Here is a 23,770-nt window from a genome sequence, read left to right as displayed (position 1 = left end):
TTATTCATTCATTCATAATGAAGAAATTTTCTTCTATCGTACAAGAGTAAATTCGTAATTACATCTACAATACTAATATATACACCAGATATGTCGACCTTTTCGATTATTTCGTGTTACTATTTCATTATTTTCTTTCTCTTTCTCATACAAATAATTAAGAGAAAGAGAGAGAGAGAGAGAGAGAGAGAGAGAGAGAAAAGTAAGATAAAATGGATGAAAAATTAATCTCCCATCTATTTCATCCAATCAACGCCGAGATCATCGTCAAGATCGACAATTCGAATTTCTTTTTTCTGTCCTTCGAATCGAAAACTATAACTCTCTTTTTCTGTTTCTTTTTCTTTCTTTGTTTATTTCGTTCTTTATTTCCTTTTCTATTATTCTTTTGTTTAATAGTATCGAATAAGCCGATATAATGAATCATTTTAAGGTTAGGATCGTTACGGTCGGATCAATTATTTTATCTGTAAATAGAATTTTTCCATGACAAAAAGCGTTAAGAAAATTACGCGATATTTTGTTCTTGTAAATAATATAATCGCGCTAACCCCGTCACGATAATATACAGATATAAATTAATAAGTTAAAGCCGTTAGGAATGTTTCTTCTCGTATTATTCGTCACGTATTATTATTCTTCGTCAAACGTTCGTTCTCCTTTGTAAAATTTTAACGAAAATTCAATAAATTCCATATAACAAGAGAATAAAAAGTATATTATTCGAAATACAAAATAATCATTTCATACGATAAATAAATATAAGTACCTATCTCAGAATTTTTCGTAGAATCATTTAATTCAAAATGGCTGGACAAAAGTAAAGAAATAACTCGATCGATAAAGTAGATTTCTGCGAACCAACTAGAAAGAAAGAAAACGAGCGTATAAAAAAAACAAAAACAATTTAAACCGTCGTCGTCCATGGTGAAAAACCTTATCCGAATAAAAATGTTATCTTTTTATTTTTTTTTGTATTTATAATATACCTTCCAACTAAAAAATTGTATCTCCGTTAATCGAACGAATGAAAAAGTTCGAAGAAGCGAATAATCGTGGCGAGAAAGACGATAAACGTAGTCGTAGTTGTTGGTTGTTTGGTTGTTTAAGACCACCGGACGAGTGTCCCCCGATTCACTAGAATCGGCACGGTTCAGCAAATCGGTTCGGCAAGAGGCTGAGGGGGCCCATAAGGCGAGGCCCACTGGCCCACTGGATGCGTCAACGCCGTTGGTGGTTGTTGCCTGTCCAAACCGGGTACCGTATTACCAGCTGGATGACTCGACACTGTAGTTGGGTAAGCTACTTTATTGAGAGCCTCTGCTTGCAGTGACAGCATCAATCGATTAGCTGCTTGTCTCTCCGCTTCCCTTTCTTCCGCTGTTTGTCTCCTGAAAATTAAATCATTACTAACGTCATTTTAACGAAATACATTTTATTTCTTTTTTTCAATGAACGTTTAACAACGATATTATTTTATAATCATACAAATAGTTCGAAAGTGGTGTTATATTATTATAATCGTTTGAGATCTTTTCAAGTATTTTGTTTGTGTGTTTTATATGGGATGAAGTTGAATAGAAAGGATACAAACACGACGAAAAGAAGGGAAAGAGCAACGATCGTTGGTTGGTTAGTTGATTCGGCTAACAGGACACAAACGTAATAAAGTTAATTTGATTCGTTGCTACTGTCACTACACGCTCGTCTAGTTTAGTCTCGAGGGTTATAACGAGGGTGGTGGTGGTGGTGTCTGTTTTCTAGCATTGGATCTATTAAGAAGCCACAAAATGGCCGGTTTGTTGGTAACTTCGACAGACCCCTTACATACAACTACCACCAAGTATCTCTAAAGGGAACTTAGAAAAAAACAAATGACCTATCGTGTTTTTCCGTTCAATATAATAAATCATTAAAAATTAAGATTTATTTTTGGTTGGTCAGTATTTCGAATAAATATGACAATTATTTTGTAATAAAAATTCGATATACAATAAGTGGATCCAATGTTAAATCAATATGTAGAAAATTTCGATATTTTTAATAAAATATTAATCTAATAAATAAAATGAATTAATTATTATTTATATTAGAACAACAACAACAACAAATATTGGTATATTACTTCATAAAATATTAATCGAAGATGTTGGAAAGATATCGATCATCAAATAAATTATGATAAAGAGCTTGGTGTTTGTTAATTTATTATAGATTATTGATTTAAAATCCCTGACCGGTTTTACCTGAAGTGTTTTACAGTAACCTGCTGCCAACAGGACAAAATACCAATCCATTTTGGCCAAGCAAGCATCCTTATCGGCAAGATCCGTCCTCCTCTTGTAGTTTCAAGAGAGCTACTGATAAAGGATCGCCAACAATTAAACTCGAAAGTTATCCCGTCCGGTAGGCGCCAGGTAAGATAACGTAGCCAATCAGGGACCGAGTTGTACACGAGCCAAGAGAAAACACAGTCGTTCCATTAGAGTTAATCTCCGGTCTTTGGTAATTAAACGGTTTCCTTGTACCTTTGTTCTTATCCGAAGATGCCGATCCTTTTTTTTTTTTTCCAAACTATATCTCCCATTCCCTTTTTTCACTTGATATTTCGCATAATCTAATTTAACGTTTCAAAGAATTTTCCACCGTTAGATTTTCCAAACCTATCTCTCACTTTTTACATCTTCCTTTGATAAATATTATTTAATATTGTAAACCAAATATAAAAGTAAATAAATTCAAATATTATATATTATTATTCTCTTTTATTTATATCGTATATAATTTTTTAATGCAATTTAAGGTACATAAAAAAAATATAATATATATATATTATAAAAACACGATAGGTCATTTGTTTTTTTCTAAGTTCCCTTTAGAGATACTTGGTGGTAGTTGTATGTATTATTATTATATTATTATATGGAAAATAAGATTAGCGTTTTATCTATAATACAATTAGATGAATATACGAAAGAAATAATTTCAAAAATAAGACAATCATATAGAAAACGAGATTTACCACTTCGCATAGAAATTTGATAAATAATAATATCATAGAAAACAACAAAACAAAGGGTAATATTTTTCTCAGAATAGTTCTCTTTATTTTTTTTTTGAAACGATTCAAGTCCCTAAGATTCTTTTTTTTCGAGATTCTTGTTGCGAGATGCGTGCGTTAATCACTAAAGACCGGTGGCTCCTTGTCCTACCTGTCTTCTCGCATATTATAACGTGATTCTACCTAACCCGTGATCACAAATTATCTATCTATCTCTTTTTTGATCCTACCTTTTTTTTCTTTCTTTCTTTTTTTTTTCCTTTGAGTCGTTATGTTTCGTTTCGTTTCGTTTTTATTTTCGTTTCTTTTAGTTCGTCTATACCCTGACACTGTCCGTCGCATCCAACTTCCTGTGATCTTTTCCGATTAGATGAGAAGAAGTAACGAGATCCCCAAATCTCTTTTTCTCTCACGCGATGTCGTAATAATTGACTCTACTTTCTATATCACGAATTTCTCATTTCGAGAAAGTCAGTCGTTCACTCATTTTTATTATTTTTCTGTTCTTCGAAACATATTCGAATAATATACAAATCTAAACGATCATTTTATTGAAATTATTGCAAAAAAAATAAAAAGAATGATAATTTAATCGTATAATAAAATATACTACAATCAAGAACAAAATTTCTGTTATTTTTAATCGATATATAATAAGAAGATTGATGACACAAAGAGAAACTCAAGAAATGGTACAAACGTTTTTTATATACATATATTTAATTATATTCAAAATGATTTGCATCACGAAAGTTAATCATTTTTTAATCGATAAGAATCTATATTAATCTTTCGCGTTGATTCGATTAATGTACGAATACGAATCATTATCTTATAAATAAATAAATAAATGAATAAAATCGAATTTAGAGAAAGAGAGAGAGAGAGAGGATGACAGTTCGATATTAAATTTATTTATCGATCTCGTTTAAAATATTAATTAAATATCGACGCGTATAATTGGACAAAAAAAAAGAAATAAAAAATAAAAAAATTAAAAAATAAAAATAAATGACGAACAAATTGATTAACGCGGTATATAACTTATTATTATATTTAATTATATAATTATATTGAAATTTTGATTAACGCATAACGTATTTCTATTAAACCATAGAGATGGGTTTTATTATCAAATTGAAGATGAGTTGGGCTATGATTAACGCGAATTAGATCGTAGAGATCGGCAAATCCATTGCGGTTACGCCGTTGCACCAGTGACAGCTAACGCCTACGCCCGTGCAAGTAATTAACGCGGTTAGCAATTAATAATTGAGGGCGCCGTGCCGATTACATTTTGCAGCCCCCAACGTGTGTAGAAATGCTTGAGTGTGTGATCAAACACAGACACAAACACAGACACAAACACAGACATTGCTAACGAACTCGCCCCATTTGCTCTCATGATAATACAACCGTATTTTCCTGCAACCTGGGACGCATTATTCTCATTGTTACGGAAACATAGTTGAAACGCGATTTTCTCATTTGAAATTTTCACATCGAATAAATTTTCAAAAGTACTTTTCTTTTTTTTTCTATTACTTATTTCTATTACGTTATATCCAATTGTCATTGTTGATTGTTGTTATTATTTTGTATTATAAGATTAAATATATATTACTATAATTATTATATTATATTATTATTATGTAATATAGAATTTAGGTAATCATAGTTATATTTATTTTAATTATTATGATATAATTATATTATATATATAATTTTATTTTAGAAAAAAAAGAAAGAAAATATCCAATTGTCATTGTTGATTGTTGTTATTGTTCTTATATTATTATAAGATTAAATATATATTACTATAATATTATTATGTAATATAGAATTTAGGTAATCATAGTTATATTTATTTTAATTATTATGATATAATTATATTATATTAATATGTTTTTAGAAAAAAAAGAAAGAAAATATCCAATTGTCATTGTTGATTGTTGTTATTGTTCTTATATTATAAGATTAAATATATATTACTATAATTATATATTATATTATTATTATGTAATATAGAATTTAGGTAATCATTTTTATATTTATTTTAATAGTATGATATATATATTATATATAATTTTATTTTAGAAAAAAAAAAGAAAATATCCAATTGTCATTGTTGATTGTTGTTATTGTTCTTATATTATTATTAGATTAAATATATTACTATAATTATTATTATATTATTATTATGTAATATAGAATTTAGGTAATCATTATTATATTTATTTTAATTATTATGATATAATTATATTATATATATATAATTTTATTTTAGCAAAAAAAGGAAGAAAATATCCAATTGTCATTGTTGATTGTTGTTATTGTTTCTATTTATTATAAGATTAAATATATATTACTATTTATTATATATATTTATTATGTAATATAGAATTTAGGTAATCATTATTATATTTATTTTAATTATGATATATTTATTTATATATATTTTATTTTAGAAAAAAAGAAAGAAAATATCCAATTGTCATTGTTGATTGTTGTTATTGTTCTTATATATTATAAGATTAAATATATATTACTATATTATTATATTATATTATTATTATTATGTAATATAGAATTTAGGTAATCATTATTATTTATTTTATTATGATATATATATTATATATATATTTTATTTTAGAAAAAAAGAAAGAAAATATCCAATTGTCATTGTTGATTGTTGTTATGTTCTTAATTATATTAAATATATTACTATATATTATTATATATTATTATAATATAGAATTTAGGTAATCATTTTTATATTTTTTAATTATTGATAATTATATTATATATTTTATTTTAGAAAAAAAAGAAAGAAAATATCCAATTGTCATTGTTGATTGTTGTTGTTGTTCTTATTATTATAAGATTAAATATATATTACTAAATTATATATTATATATTATTATTAGTAATATAGAATTTAGGTAATCATAATTATTTTTTTAATTATTATGATATAATTTTTATTATATATATAATTTTATTTTAGAAAAAAAAGAAAGAAATAATATTTAAAAATCATGAAATATAAAACAAATAATCGTAAAATTCTTTCCGACAATATCAAAACTCTTGAGATTAGCAATTTACGTTGGATAATAAAAACGACAGATTTTGTGTTGTTGAAACCGAAGAAATATTAAATAAAAACTTACGAACACATCCGATATTCGACCGCAAGAGATTTGTTCGAAAAAGCATGACGAGATCTTTACTTTTGTTTCATCTTAAAAAAAAGAAGAACAAAATAGAAAAAAATTCGAGGGTATTAACGTTCCGTCGTCGATCATGCGTACGATCAGTATGATCAACTTCCTTCCCCGTCGGAAATGACGTATTATTTTCTATCCAACGTTCTTTGATATATAATATCAATATCTCGATGAAATAAAAATCATTCTTCCGTTTTGTCAAAAGGAATCCGACGACGTGTTTAATTAAAATTTCGATTAATACATATGTAGAACAACATCAATTTCTTTGAACACAGCACACAGAGCAGGTAGATGATAAATAAATGTCAATGAAAATAATCTCTTAGAATACATCACAGATCAACCAAAACTGGAATGGAAATCATTTTGATTTCATCTTGTTGCTTATTCTAAGAACTAATCGTCTTATACACAAACACGTGAACTAACTAACACGCGAACAAAGTTTAAGAACTTGTCGTTCTAGTTATGATAACGAGTCGACGAGTATTTAAAAAAAAAAAGAAAAGAAAAAAGAATTAAATAAATATCTTTCGGATGAAGTAGTTTGACTTGTTTGTTCGGTTTGTATCAAAAAGCTTTCTTCAAACAGTGATCGTTTGACGCGTCTCGATCGATTGAGAATGATCGATTGGTAACACTAATTCAACTTAGTTACTTTATCTTTATGTTTTCTTTTTTTTTTTTTTTTTCTAATACGAATACACACATTGAAAATAATTTGCTTTTCTTTCTATGATTTAATGAATATTAAAATTGATTAAAAATATAATACACAAACAAGATGGATATATTTGTTGTCAAATAATTATTTAATAAATTTTTAAAGATATTAACATAAATAATTAAATGCTTAACTTATATATAATTGAATTTACATAGATAATATATTTGTTTCCAAAAAAGTAATAAGAAAATTTTTATATTTCAAATCAACTGTGTTCAAATAATCTCGAAATTTCCTTATATCGAAGAAAAACTATTCGAAATATTATTACGGGTCGATTGTCTTACGATCCATAAAAGAAAAAAAAAAAAACCAAATCATCTAGAAAATACCGTTATAAATATTATAAGATATTACGATCTATAGTAAAGATCTTTCTAACTGCTGTTATATCTCGAAACGATTGCTCCGTTAAATCTTGAAAATGTGATCTACTTCTCGATTTATAATATATTAACAAACGAAACAAGAAATATATACGAAAAAAAAGGGCAAAGTATCAGAAAGAAAAGTACTTCTGGTTAAAGATAAAATCGTTATCTGGAAAGAGGACACATCGTATTTATATATTGACTGAATGATCGGATAAAATATTCATAAATAATATAATATATATATATCTATCTCATATTACATCGAAGTTACAAATCATTTTCCGTGTTCGATCATCATCATCATCGTCATCATCATCATCCCAAGATGCGTGTGCTTTGGTGGTTTTCCGTCTCGATGGTTTCAATGGATTTTCGCACGAACACTGCATAAGATAAATTTGAAAACCGGTTGTGAAAGATAGAAAATACGTGTGTCTCATCTAACATAGGCAGATAGTATACGATATCTATAGTATTCAATAGGTAATAGATACCACGTATATATATATATATAACCGACAGGAACTTGGGTGATCGTGTTCCTGGAGTAGTTAGAGTAGGCGTGCTAGTACACAGAACTCGATGAATCTTTAAACGTAGTCGAATCGAAGGTGTACCTAGTGAGTGAAATAGATAGATAGATGGATATAGTCATCGAGAAGGATAGAAATAGATATAAAGAGTAAGAGAAAGTAAGAGAGAAGAAGAAGGAGAAGTAGGGGGTGGGGGTGGGGGTGGGGGAATACTAGGAGATATCGAAGTCCGATTTTCAAGCGTCAAGGATTCTCGAGTCGTTTGACAGTTTAAAAGCCAAGAAGTTAGTGTGCTGAGAGGGAAGAACCGTCGGCTGTTGTTAGAAAGAGAGATTGAAGAAGGGGAATGAGAGTGGGAGGATTTAAAGAGTGAGAGAGAGAGAGAGAGAGAGGAGGGTGGGTTTGCTGCACCCCTCTTGGAGTTGATGGAGAGACGGGGACGACTAGGTGGTTGGCAGTCAAAGCAGGGGGTGGTAACGCTTCTACACTCCTCTTGCTGATGTTACTAACGTTGATATTGGTAGTGGTGGTGGTGGTGGTGGTGGTAGTAATACTGCTTCTATATTCTCTCCTAGTGTTTTGGTGGTAGTAGTAGTACTGGTGGTACTGATACTGTTGCTGCTGGTGGTGGTGGTGGTGGTGGTGGTGGTAGATGAGAGAACGCGACGGGAGGGTGCGGACTACATTATGTACGGGACAAGGCTAAGCTGTTAGGTAGCTGAATTATTGAGACCGAGTTATCTCGTCTCTGCCTACAGTCATCTTGTTACTTTAAACGCAGCTGCTGCTCGCCTCCTCGGACTACCACCGAGACTTTGAACTCGATTCGTAACACGGATTCACCACCCTCCTCTGATGGAGGGGGAGGCACCGGAGAACGGGAGGAATCCATTCTTTTCAAAATACCCTCATTCTTTTTTTTCTTCTTCTTCTTCTTCTTTTACTGATACGTTGTTCTTTTATTCTTCTTTTAAACAACAAATCCTATTTTTATATCTTGTTTCATACGTTTCATACGTAACATCTTAAATATTATCTTAAATAGTTCTTTTGTATTATTTGTTCGTTTAATAGAAGATAATATGTGTTAAGAATGAATCATTGATTTTCGAATAACACGAATTGACGTGTTAACGAAAATATTTCATTATTAAAACATTGAATTCGTCAAATATCTTATCACACTTATAAGTCTTTTCGTGGTGAATTTTTTTACGGGCAAGAGTAAAAGAAAAAAAAATAAAGAAAGAACGTAGTCCTATACGTAAGGTCAATTTTCAAAAAAAAAAAAAGTAAAAAAAGAATTAGTAATTCTTTCAACTACGTTGTCTCGTTTCTTGTTATCACTCGAATCCTCATCATCCTCCCTCGGTCAAACCTTTACGTACGTACAGTCACACACACACACACGCACATACATATAAGTTTTTCGTAGAAGAGGGGGGGGGCCCAAAATGAGGTAGAAAGATCGGCACACGGCTTTTAGAAATTTCTCTGCCAGTTGGCAGGTGAGTTGTGGAAGAAAGGAGTGTAAAGAATAAGAGGTGATGCTGGTGGTGATGGTGATGGTGATGGTTCCTCTGATGGTGATGGTGGAGAATGTCGCCTTGCTCGTCTCGCCGTCGAGACGCCCCTGAGTTGTATTATCGAAAGACCGCGCCACGAACGGGGCCCCTTTTATCTAAATGACGTGTTTTCGTCCTTCCTTATCTTGAAGAGACTCCATACAGTTCGACTCCCAATGTACTCTTGTGAAATGTATATATATATATGTATGTATATGTATGTATGCACTGATGTATGTATGTATGTATTTAAAAAAAAAAGAAATGAAAGAAATGTAGATCTACCTTTTCTTTCTCGCTTAAAATAAAACCGTTCGTTCTCAGTTGCTATTAAAATTCCGATAAAGATGGCACCAAAGGGAAACAAACACGGATTTTCCTTTCCCAATTCTACCATTTCCATCGATATTTTATTTTTTCCTCTCGAATTCGATCTCAAGGCAAGGTTAGTTAAATTCAATCGTTTTAAATGATATTAATATGTATGAATATGAATACGTGTCTAATACATTTGTACGATTTTATCTGATGTTTTATTTACGATTACACGATCAGATTAATCGATAACAGATTTATTCGATTTGCTTAATGGATGATATAAATTTAATCATCGTGGAAAAAAAATATTAATTTTTATTTATGTAAAAGACGATAGTGTTTTTGATTTAATTTAGATTTACGGAAAGTTGTTGGAACAGTATCAAAGTATTTAATCAAAATGCGAACATTTTTAATAATTTTAGACAATACTAAACGTACATATATACTTTCAATCAAATACGTGTATAAATCAATGTTTAATATTTGATTAATTTTAATCAGAGTAGTCGTAAAAGTTTGTAATAAAATTGTATTTATTTTCGTTGAAAAGGAATGAAAAATGAAATGAAATGAAATGGGGGAAAGGTGTAGTTCACGGATAGTGAAAAATCGAATAAAAATATAAACAAAATGTATCACTGTGATGTAATAATAAAAATTCACAGGAACTTACCTCCATTTCGTCCGCCTATTTTGGAACCACGTTTTAACTTGAGCATCCGTCATCTTCAAGGACTTGGCTAATGCTGCTCTTTCAGCTGACGCGAGATACTTCTGTTTATGAAAACGTTTCTCCAATTCAGCGATCTGTATCCTTGTGAAGCTCGTTCTTGGTTTCTTTCTCTTTGGCGGGGTCCTGTTTTGATAGGGATGACCGATTCTTCTTGGAAATGCTCCAGCTACTGCTTTCGATGCAACAGAAATAAAAAAAAGAACATCGATAAGAACCCTTCGAGTGTTGTTTGTCCTTACTCTGCGTTTAGTTATTTTTTGTCTCCACGTATATTACGTATATTAATTAAAATAGAAATAAAATTTCAAATTGAATAAACAACCTCATATTCATTTATTTATTTTCTTAGAAAATAATCATTTTGGAAAATGAATTCAATGTTATTTAGTATAATATATAAAATATAAGGAAAAACTTTCTAAAGAAAATTAATTTCAATTAAATAGAAAATATATTAGAAAAAAAAACTTATACTAATTTATAATATTTTATTATTTTTTTAACCAAGTTATATTTCATTTCGGATAAACGTAATTCTTTAAGAATTTGTATTAACAATCAAACGTGTTAGTTGATTTTTCATTTATTTCATTCGAAGAAAATCTCTGAAAAATCACTTTTCTCTATTTAGATTTGATTATTATTTAATTATATCTTAAGAATGAAAATCAATAATCGTAAACGATTATTATCAAGATCGTTCGAGTTCGTGGAATCTGACATATATGTATTTGCTAACAGGTGTACGTTTGATTTGCCGTAAATACATTAATAAAATAACCGTTAATCCGATATCGTTTGCACCAGTTCCATTACGCTACGCTAACATAAGAAATCGTTATAAAATGTACACAAGCAGGAATAATATCGAAAATAAAGTTTTTATCGGTGCACTTACATGGGAAAGTAACCGTGTAAATTGCAAGTAAGAAAACTCGTTTGCTTACTCGTTATCGAAATGCCACCTATCCGAGGTAATTATCGCACGCACTATTATATCGAAAATAGCCAATATATTATATGCATCAACTATGTATGATATCAGTTCCGCTTAGCACGAGATCCTGTTTATCATCCTCTTTAAATAGTCCATCGAGTTAGTTTGAAAAAAAAAATATATATATATATATATATTTAATCTCGTTACACGAGGAGCACCAATTGCGAATAAATCGTTTGCGATCGAACCTATACTTTTTTTATTTGATTTCATTTCATTTCATTTCATTTTGTCTTGTTTCTTCATTTTCTTTTTCTTCTCTGTTCAAACAGTCTCGATAAATCGATATCTAAACCATTAACGATTATTATAATACAACATTTTTGTTTGAATTATCTAACGAGAAATAAAATATCATTGTTAATATACTTATTCGATTATATTTAATATCATGTCATATATATGTTAGAATTATTATATTATTAGATGAAATTGGTTATTAAATTGTATACACATGTAAAAAAAAAAAATAAGAAAAATTATTCTTATTATCTATATTTTATAAGATATATATACGTCTTATAATATATTTTATATTTTATTTTTATTATCAAAATTTTATAAACCAAAATTTTATATTAATTATATATTATTTTATATTTTATCTATATTTTATAAATTTGTAATTATTGTTTTATATATATAAAATAATAAAAATATAAATAATATATAATAATATAAAATAATAAATATATAAAATATATATATATAATAATATAAAATAATAAAAATATAAATAATAAATAAAAAATATATATATATGTTTAATTATTAAGTTAGGAAAATATTGAACTTAACAAGAAAAGCATAGATGGATAGATGGATAGATATAGATAAAGATAAAGATAGAATAAAATATTCCGCAAAGGCTACGAAACCGCAAGAGTTAAGCCATCCGTTGAGTTCGAGTAGCACCTGACAATCATCGTCAGTAGTATCTTTAGTCACGTATTTACGAGGACAAAGATGTTCACGAAGAGAACGACTTTGCGGTGGCCTTCCATGGTCTATTATTTTCTTTCTTCTTTCTGTTATGGTATCTCCGTCGAGTGTAAGAGACTCGGATCTTTTTATTTTAAATCTCTACGAATGAAACGAGAAAACTTGAAAGAAAAATCATTTTTCATTTTTATCTTTTTTATTTTTTCTTCTCTTCTACGATTTATGCGTTACGTTAAACGGAAAATTTTATTTTTCTTCTTTTTATTTGTTCCATACAAATTCGAATGAAATATAATAATATTTCACCCCCCTCCGATGTTGTGTCAATGCTAATTAAATTATTTTGATTTTTTTATCTCGAATAAAGTAAGATGAAAAATTATATTATGTTTCTTTTTATTACAAAATTATTTTACAACGTAAGAATAATATTTATTAATGCGTTCTATGTGCATGAAAATATTCAAAAAAATAATATTTAAAATGTCTATTGTCTAATATATCTTTAGAAAATTATTATTTCTTACGATTAGGTCAATTAAACGAAACGAAACGAAACTTATGAAAATACGACGTTAACGTTAATCGTACGTTCAAGAAAGAAAAAGAAAAAAAAAATATACTGTAAAATTCGATAAAGTAAATTCGATAAACTGAAGAGAAGTAGAAAATATACTACTATGTCTATTTGCTAATCAATTCGATTAGGTAGGTGTTCGATATAGAGTCAGATACTCGAATTAATACTTAATACAAATAATGAGAAATTATCGTGTTAAGAATTTTCTAATAACACCGATGTGTGCTGAGATTATCCATTGAGAATATTTTATTTTGTCAATTTGATTTTAAGTATCATCGCGTGACTCGAAGTAATATTAACTTCTGCTAAAGTTAAAACAATATCTTTTTGTTTTTTTTTCTTTTTCCATAGAAAACGATTTTATGTATCTTTTTTCTTTTTTTTTTATCGACGTATACATGCGTAAATGTACGCACCTCATTATCGAGATCATTAAACAGCTTATCTTCAATAAGTGGTAATGGTACGCGAATGTTCGAATTTATTCACATTTAATTCAGATACAGATTCTTAATAATTAAACGATCATAATTAATATTAAAAAGTGTACATCGTATCAATGTATAATCTTAACCCATCCTGACGCACAATTTAAAATATTAACAAATTATTATATTAATTACACAACACAAATATATTGATTATACAATATTTTATAAAATACTAATCAAAAACTATTTTCAAAATAATCGAGTATGTGATCAATATTAATAACCAATCCTGATTAAAATACTAACATATTATTATTATTATTATTATTATTAATTATAAAGAATAATATTGAAAAGTCTTCAAAAATCGATCATATAGAAAAACGGATAAAAATGTAGATAATAAAATATTAAAAAACAAAAGTATTATACTTAAGTATACCGATCGAGTAATAACGACCTTCCTTGAAATCGTAGAATACAAAGAATCATTTAGTTGAACTTATATTTTAAGATATCTTCTATCTCTTTTCTACTCATACGTTTAATACGAGTACTCGATAAAAAGGAAATACATTTTCCTTCGGCACGAAGTCTCTCATTACTTCGATACTATTTTTTTCTTCTTCTTCTTTTTTGATCATCACGATCTTCTCGATCGCGTGCATCGAGTACCTTTTACAGCTTCACATAGTTGAACACTTCTAAACCATAAGAGAGAAGTTACTATACGAAGATACGAATGTGTCTCCTCTTGAGACCGTTCAAATATGCTTCGTTATATGATACTTATATGTACACGTGTAATATATAAGTAAAATATATATATATACCAGTATTACTACAACTTTGTTAAGTAGGCACATATATTTCGAGATAGGCACGAGAAATAAACGATGTCTCTTCCGAAGAGTTCAGACTGGTCTAGACACTTTATGGGATCCCATGATAAAATAGTCTTTACAATATCGAAGACATTCATTTTTTAAAAATGTACGAGTTATCGTTATTATTACTAAATTATTATTAATGATTAAGATTAAGACAATACATTTCGAGATTTTATTCAATTTTATATTATTTATATTATTATTATTTCTATCATCTAAATATGAAGATTTTATATTAATTCGTTCAACAAATTCTTTTCAACTATTATAAATGATTGAAAATTATCACGAAACGAATTCGTATGTATATTTTTATTAAAACATTGTAACGCGAAAATTCGTTAATGATAAATAATTATTAGAATACATAGGAATCGTATCGATGTATAAATAATCACCGTTAGATTATTAATAAATAATAAACTGCGATATATACACGATAAATAGATTTTCCAAAGTGACACTATAAAGCGAATTCTCATTTTACTATTTCAAATTTACCATCTATTTCTAATCTATACACACACACACACACACACATATATATAACACGTTTCTGGTATATTCTTCTCTACTCGTCAATTTCTCTTCTTCAAACACTATTAGCTGTCTCGCTTATGACCGATTATTTTCGTATGATCGACGTCGATATAGATCTGTATTCAAGCAGGTGGGATAATGGAAATGCAATTTCGAGATTAACAAGACCGATAACGAGCAACGGAAAGAAATAAAGGAAGAGAGGAAAAGCTGTACGATGCTGAAAATTTCTTGGAAAATTAAATTTGACGCATAACAACTCCTCCTCCTACACCTCCTCCTCCTCCTCCTCCTACCTCTTTTTCCCTCCCACCCTCTTTTATCTCGTTCCACCCCCTCCTCCAACTTTCTTTGCAACTTAACCCGTAACCACCAACAGGAATCATCGTTAAAGGGTAAACGGCCATCGGATGAACATTACCCTCCCCCCTTTATCCCCCTTCCACCCTCTGCCCTCCTCGAATTATTCGAGCCCTCTTTCAATCACCCCCTTGACACCGTTCACCCTTCTTCCTTCTTTACCCTTCATCCCCCTGTAATATTTGATACCCGTTTTCTCTCCCGACAAATTCCAGAAATAAATCCAACCAACGCGTAGAATTCGTTATACCAATTCGAAAATCTAGTCATCATTATTATTATTATTATTATTATTAGCGATCATTCTATTCGTATCTATAAATAATACTATCTTGTTAGCGGTTCAAACTCACCCCTCTCCTCCCCTCCCCCCCCTGAACAAATGTGAGTTTCCTCCTGTGAATGAAGAAACGAATTGATTTAATGTGAATTGGGGTAAAAAATTTGTTTCTATTTGTAATGGATCCAATTGTAATATGGAAATCATTTTTTCTATTCTTTTTTTTTTCGTTAAAAATAAAAATTATGGGATGTATTTTTTGTTGTCTTCTGCATTTATGTGAAATGCAGAATTTAATAAAATTAATTATAAATTATTTAGGAAATAATAATTAATTCGATTATTACTGTAATCGGGTAAATAATTGAAAAGAAAAATTTTAATAAAAAGTTTAATTAATCATTAACGATCCGGGATAAAAATTCATTATTATTCCTATGTAAAAAAAAAGAAAAAAAACACATACATTAACTAAAAGTATGAAAAACGAGTATATTCGATTGAGTAAATATTCAGACTATATATATATGAAAAAAAAAAAAAAAGAAGGGAAAAGTATAGGTAAGATAAATCAAGATTGCAATTAGTTCTACGTTATTGATCACAGACCTCTGATAATAACAAGATCGATGGTCTTTAATTAACAAACCGATCTAACTCGAATCGTTTTCTAATCTAGCATTCAAGCGAACATGATAGCGTCCTTACACTGTCGTCGGCATGATACACTTACAAAGTACACCTACATTTTCTAATCGAATCTAGATTTTAAAGAGACATAACGCATAAATAAATTAATAAATATAATATTATAATATATTGAAGATAAAATATAATGATATTCAAATTGTTAAATTATGAACGAATTATTTAACATTATCAGAAAAATATCTTCGTTGAAATTTTTCATCCGATATAGTCCGATAAATTTATTTAACAAATACGAGAACCCTATCAAGAAGAAGAAGAAGATGAAGAGGAAAAAGAAAGGTCTTTATGGTGTATTTGTCAACCGATCTTTTTATGATATGGTAATAGATTTTCACGGTGAATGATAATAAGGGAAGGAGAGAATGAGTTAGATTAGGCTTTCTGTGTTCTAGTCGTTAGCGTGTCTAACGATAGTCTAGTCGAACCAGAAACTTGTCCCCATGCCTAAGTGACTTTGGCTTTGGAGAAAGTCGTTATCGTGTATGTGTGTATGTGTGTGTGTATATATTAGGCTGTGTTTCGGTTAAAATATCAAAAGAGGAGGGTTAAAATATCAGAAAGGGTCTAAACTATTTGTTTTATCATCGTGATAGAATGGTAATAATATAGATAAAAAATATAAATCATTCGTTTTATGAGACTATTTCAAAAATGTGTATACTAGTAATCACTTAACAAAAGAAACATTTGTTATAAAATCATTATCTACGATAATAATAATAATAATAACAATTGAAATTGATATTGTAAACTTTTGTTATACTTTATGATATTATAATCAATTTTCACGAATAATTGAAGAATATAAATTGTATTCGTTGTATTTAAATATACGTATTGGAAACGTATTAGGGTGAATGTGCAAAAAAAAATTGATTTTTTTCTGAATATTTTAAATAATAAATTAAATGAAAATTGACACATAGGAAAATTTGTACACCTTTCGTTGGAGACACCTTTCCACAGGCCATTAGCACTACTACCAATACCAATATTACTTAAGTTCTTCCTTCATCCCTTATTCCTGGTTACTTTAACTACCCCCTTTAAAAGATACATGCATTCACAAAACTCCGTTGAGTGAAAGTCGGAACGACTGTGAAACGAAGGACAGACAGGGTTTTCCTTGGGAAGGTAAGCAAGAATAAGAAGAAGAAGAAGAAGAACAGGAGGAACAGGAAGAACAGGAGGAGGAAGGGGGAATGGTAGACGGTATAAGAATCGAGTAAGAGCAAAATGGAGGGTTGGTACCATTGGAGAAATTCCAAGGCGTCTTTAAAACGTAATCAGGACAGATCGGCGAATCGAGTTTTGAATAAAACAAGAACCGGTGGTGGTGCGTCTCGTTCCTTCGTTCATTCCTTCGTTCATTCCTTCGTTCAGTCGTTCATTCGTTCGTTCGTTCGTCCATGCGAAAAAGGGAATGAAACGAAAATGGCGGAACGAATGAATGACGTAGTAGAAAAAAACATGGCCGACGAATAAAATGGCGGATAAAAATAAAAAACAAAACACTAAATAGATAAAATATTCCGCGTGGAATCCTTAAACGTAACCAAGGGTTTGAACGGGTTCTACATTTTTTCTGTAACGAAGAAAAAGCCCCTAGGCTGACGTAGGATTTGCTCGTAAAAAAAAACCACGCAAAATGGCAAACGGTCGTCCACAAAATGGCCGGCATTAATAAAACTAACCTCGCGTGCTAAGTTCGTTCGGTTATCTTACGAATCCCGACGGCTGAAGTTTTTTGACTCGAAAAATAGAAAGAAAGAAAGAAATTATTCTTCAAAAGCCGATACAAACAGCTTTGAAATGAATAGAATGATAGAAAATGATCAGATGGAATCTGATTTTAGAAAATGAACTAATCGTTAATTTTCTCTCTTTTATATCCGACTATTTTATTATTTATTTAAACTATATCATATTATTTCTTATATAATAATTAATATAAATAATTTCAATACTCTCTTGAATTGAAATATATGGTAGAAATGATCGTCGTCGTTTTAGTTGTCAAGAGATACCATAATCATAATAACGAACAAGTCGTTCTACATAAATTCAAGATCGACACTCGGCACGTTTATATCAAGAGTTACAACTGAGTTACTTCGTAAGCTAATTATCGTAATATATTATATCTATGCAGTATCTACAGTCGACGAAGAAAACGTGCAGGTTTTTCATGATGAATTTACAAAGCGAAAACCGCGTTCCAATGTCGTAACGATCATATTATCGAACGATTCTACTCGGTTTTATTTTATTTCTAACGAGATTAAAATATATATATACTATATACGTTTTACGTTAGATATAAAAATATTGTATATATTATTTTCCAAAAAAAAGAAAAAGACAGAATCGTTCGTTCTTTCTAACACCTCGTAAATTTCATATTTATATATTTATCTAATGTTAATTAATTTTTATCGTTGAAAAAAGTAAACGATCAACATTACGTGTTCTAAATTATCATTCATCGTAATTATAACAAAGATATAAAATAATATTGATATAATATAATATTTCAATAGATAAGATAGACAAATTTTATTTGCATAATTTGAAATATAATTTTATACATATATAGTTCTATATCCATAAGTATTATATTATCGTCTTCTTACGTTTCAATTCAGGAAAGAAAAAAAAAACAAAGTCGTGTACTTATTTACCGTGTAATTACTTTGCGGGTTTAAAAAAAGAGAAAAAAAAAAAGAAAAAGAAGAAGAAAAAGAAAAAGATCAAGAGATAAAAGAATCACCGCGGTTTTAACTTCGATGACCCAGTGAGCTTGAAGACATAATCTTTGGCCGAGGGGGTATCCTCATGGTACGACCGAGAAAGAGAGAATGAGTCAGTTTCAAGTCATCCGACGATGATGCAACTTGCTCTGGCACACCGTTTTCTGTGTGACACCGAGGACTACTACTCCAGAGAAAGTCATTATTTTACCGAGCACGTTCCAAGCTAAGCTAATAGACTTTGCGGCCTTCAAAGTAAATTGTTTTTCTCTAGGGAGACCAAAACGTATTCTCTGTATAGTTAGACGATAAAACGATAGCGAATTTTAACTGAATTTACTATTATTACGAGAGAAAGAGAGAAATATCAAGATAAAGAGAGAGAGAGAGAGTGAATGAGAGTTTGAGAGAGAAAGAGTTATCTTCTAAGTATTAGCTTTGAATATTTTTTTTTCTTTCCCCTCAACGTTTAGAAAATAAAACAAGAAGAAAGAAAGAAGGTGTATACCAACATAAGTATCCCTAAAATTTGTTTCGTTCGTTCGTTCAATGATGATGATGATGATGATCCTTTAAAAGAGAGGAAAAGAACGTTCTTAGAAACGAAGTTAGAAACCTTACCAATTTAGTTTCTCTAACTTTTATCTTTTGTTTTTTTTTTTTTTTTTTTTGAATAATTCCCTAAAATATAATTTGCCATTACACAATATATTTTAGCTTCCGTGAATACCTTTAAGATACGTGTGTTTCTTTTTATATTTTATGATACGCGCGTGTGTATCTGTTTGTGCGTGTATGTGTGTGTACGTACATACATTTACAAATGCAAACGCGACCAATGTAATTTTCAACTGTGTTTCTCGAAACACAGTTGAACAGAGGCCTAAACGGATTCGTAGAAAGCATATTTTTCGTTCTATAAAATTACCCTCGAGCTATCCAACCCCTGTCCAAGACACCGCCGCCGCCGCCATCTTTCAACGTTCTTCTTTTTCGCACGTTCTCTCTTTACGTTCCCTTCTTAGTGTCTTCTCTTTTTTCTTTTATTTTCTTTCTTTTTCTTATTTCACACAACTACTTCTTTCTCCCCAGAAAATAATCAAACTCAACGACGTGTGGTAGTGGAATTTTCTCATTTGAAATTTAATCGTTTCAAATTTGACCCAAGATTTATTCGTTTGTTAACATTTCTAATACGTAAACGAAATATAATTCAATAAAAATGATAGAAAGAATTATATTGAAACAATTCATCTCGAATAAGAATAATATAAATTAAGGTGAATATTTTTTTTATAAATTACAATAATATAAAATAATTAGTACAATGAACTATAAAGCCCATTTAAAGAAATTTTTAACACCAAGCAAACGTGAATTTTTTTCTTCGCATCTTAACGTATTCTTGCAAAAATATTTCCAATAAACCATTTCATAGTTCTCGATATTTTTATTATCCCAAACATAAAAAGAAGATGTGTTGCTAAGAGAAATGTATCCAGACACGATACATTTGAAATATATATATATTATTATTTCTAAAATAGGATCTAACGTTTTTAGAATTATTATTAAAGCATTTCGAGGAATAGTGTGGTTGTACAAGAAGTGCACTTAAAATCTCACATATATGTACACACATATACGATAAACTTCTTGTAATACGTATATAATACAACTGTAATATAACAGTATATATATACACATGTATGTATATATGTATATACAAGTGATACGAGTGAAACTACTTGTAAAATATAACTATGCTGTTGTTACTGTAATAGGAGCGGTATAGTAATGCTTCGAATACTACTACTACTACTACTTCTTAACCAGGGAAATGAAAACTAAACGTTTCCAGGAATACGACATGACTATGAAGTTTCCAATCGCGAAAATTACTTAAAAGGGTGGCTGTAAAAGTGAGTCTATTGGTTTCCATTTTTTTTATATACATATATATATGTATATAATTTTTTTTTCTATTTTTTTTTTCCATATCTTTCTTTCTATCTTTTTATTATTATTATTATTATTGTTGTTATTAAGACAGAACGATAGTTATCGAACATTTACTAGCCTAAACGATATAAGGTATTGGGAAAGTCACAGAAAGTTCTCGTCTGACTCGTCACGAGTTTGTAACGCGGAAGGAATTTCACCATGATTTTTGTGTTTTTTTTTTTTGGGGGGGGGGTTTTCTACTTCTCTCGTGTCATTTTCTTAGTCAGTCGTTACTTTCTTTTTGTTCTTTCTTTCTTATCATTTTTTTTTCTTTCTCACCGATAAATATGCCAAGTTTATGAGTTTTCAAAGATAAATATCACATATATCTATATTTGAAATGATTCGTTGACTAAAGAATGAAAACTATTGGTAAAATAGATGAAAAAAAGGAAAAAATTCCAATTGTGAACAAAATTAAGATTAATTTTGGATTACAACTTTTTCTTTAATTTAATAAATATAATAATAATAATAATTAATTTAATAAATATAATAATAATAAACGAGAGTAAATTGACGTATGGCAAATAAAAAAACAATAATTATTATTATCGAAGTATAACGTTTAATTAAAGAACCGAAGTATCGAATAGAAAATGAATTATCGTAAAAATAATCTCATTCGAATTTTGTTCATCGTACGAAGAAGCCACGCATCGATCAATTTTTCATCAAAATTATTCTTCGAAATGGGGTATCCTTTATTTTCTTTTTTTTTAAGTAAATAATCTTCGAAATTACTTTTTTCCATTTTGAATTAAAAGTAATAGAGGAAAAAAGAGGGAGGGGGTAGAAAGGGGGTTGAGGAAGGAAGGGTAAAAGAAGAAGAAAAAAAAGGTAAAGTGAGTAAAGATGATACGAAAAAATTGTAAACTGCCGATCATTTCTCAAACTCCATAACTTGATATAAACCACCCGTTACCCACACCCCATAGAGAAAGTCGAAGTGGTGGTGGGGTGGGCGGCCGCCGCCATTGCTATGGCTATAGCCATCGTTGGCACAACTTACATTATCGATATTACGAGGCGTCGATAAAAAATCGCATAAAATTAAGCAAACTCCCACGTGTCTTTTATATAACGTGTATTAAAAAAAAAAAAAAATAATACTCGACCGGGTTGTCTCTATGGAGAAAAACAATAAAAAAAAATGATATTATTTCTCTTTAGAAATTATAACGAAAAATAATAATATTTAATAAAAAAATAATCGCAAGATTCGTATGTATGAGGTAATCTCATACATTGAAATATTTCATCAAAATAATATAATTAATAATTATTATAATATCGCGAAGAGTAATTTTTTATTTATATTTCTTTTTCAAATGAAAAATTTTAAGCTATTACAAAGTTAATCCATTTTTTTTTATAAAAATAAAAATATTCCAACCATCCCCTAAATTCAAATACTTCGAATTACAATACGAATTAACAAACTTTCAATAGAAAAAAAAAGCAGAACAAAAAACTGACTTATTTTACTATTAAACGGAAGATTCTTCGTTGACAATTAAAAAAAAAAAAAAAAAATAAAAAGAAAACTAAATGAAGAAAAAGTACTTGTAAGAAAATATAATATAGAGAATCACAATTTTCCAAAAGGTTAAGAAAATGAGCGTATCGTTTAATCTATCTCTCTTAACCGTGTATGCATTTTATCCAAAGTGTTACAGGTAAGAAAGGTCTAATGCATCCACTAGACATTTTTACTTATAGCAATTAATAGTTCTACATAAAACCTACGAGACAGAGAAAGAGAGAGAGAGAGAGAGAGAGAGAGAGACATCAAGCAAGAACATAATCTTGCACGGGATAAAGTGGATATCATCTCGGCTAAGGATCTAAAAGGTTATATATGTATATATGTATGTGTATATGTGTATACACGTAGAAACATGTGTATGAGAAAAAAAAGAGAGAGAGAAAGTAAAGTACGCGTGTACACCCACGCACGCTCGTCTTCTTATCCCACTTTAAATATGACTGAATTCGTTGGATTATTCAGGCTTACCCCCTTCCAACCCTGCCACCACTCCCACCCCCGTTCCCCCTCCTCTAGGGGGTCAGATGTGGTACGCCATCGTATATATTCTAAACGTAGGTATATCGTATAACCGCACAGCAGCATCCTCGTGTTACCAGTTTACTTGTGCACGTTTATCTTTACCGAATACACTAACGTAGTGTGTGTGTGTTTTTTTTTCTTTCTCCTTCATCCACACATTTCCACATTTTCGCGTCTTTCCTTCTCGGTTCTGCGTGTCGTACTAGTATACCACGAGAAAAGGGAAAAAGAAAGTTTATAAGCCTTCCTTTTTATATCACATTTATATTTCCTTACAATAAGGGTGTATATGTATATATACTCTCGTAACTAAAGAGTAATAAATAAATAAATAAATAAATAAATTGTAAAATGTTGTATGTTGGATAAGAGAGGAAAGTACTTAAGCGTTAGTGGTCAAACTAATTTTTAAATAAATAAGGTATATGTTGGATTTAAAAAAACAAAATATAATCAAATCGTATCACGAGAATAATAATATATATATAATTGGATATTTATATTTGTAGGTAATAAAAAAAAATATTTCTATTATATTTTGTAGAATAAATAATCAATGTATATCGTAAATATTTATACGCAAATAGATTTCATATTGGATAAAAATTCATAGGATAAAAATTTATTTTTTTCTATATTATTATTATTATTTTATAATTAT

At 29.4% G+C, this 23,770-nt stretch overlaps 1 protein-coding gene across 1 annotated transcript in view; it reads right to left on the bottom strand.

Moving 5' to 3' along the window:
* Nucleotides 1-741: 741 nt before the first annotated feature.
* Nucleotides 742-23,770, bottom strand: part of LOC122523013 (probable serine/threonine-protein kinase DDB_G0267686) — a 37,965-nt gene continuing 14,936 nt past the window's right edge. The window contains exons 2-3 of the mRNA XM_043644529.1: nucleotides 10,488-10,716; nucleotides 742-1,391 (exon numbers count right to left, since the gene is read on the bottom strand). Of these exons, the coding sequence (XP_043500464.1) occupies nucleotides 1,154-1,391; nucleotides 10,488-10,716 (467 nt within the window). The 3' untranslated portion in view covers nucleotides 742-1,153. The remainder of the gene's footprint in view (nucleotides 1,392-10,487; nucleotides 10,717-23,770) is intronic.

Source organism: Polistes fuscatus, unplaced genomic scaffold (assembly GCF_010416935.1).
Source record: "Polistes fuscatus isolate 324 unplaced genomic scaffold, CU_Pfus_HIC Scaffold6, whole genome shotgun sequence".
NCBI lineage: Eukaryota > Metazoa > Arthropoda > Insecta > Hymenoptera > Vespidae > Polistes > Polistes fuscatus.
The sequence above is the reverse complement of the archived record's forward strand: the minus strand, read 5'-3'. Positions and strand labels throughout refer to the sequence as shown.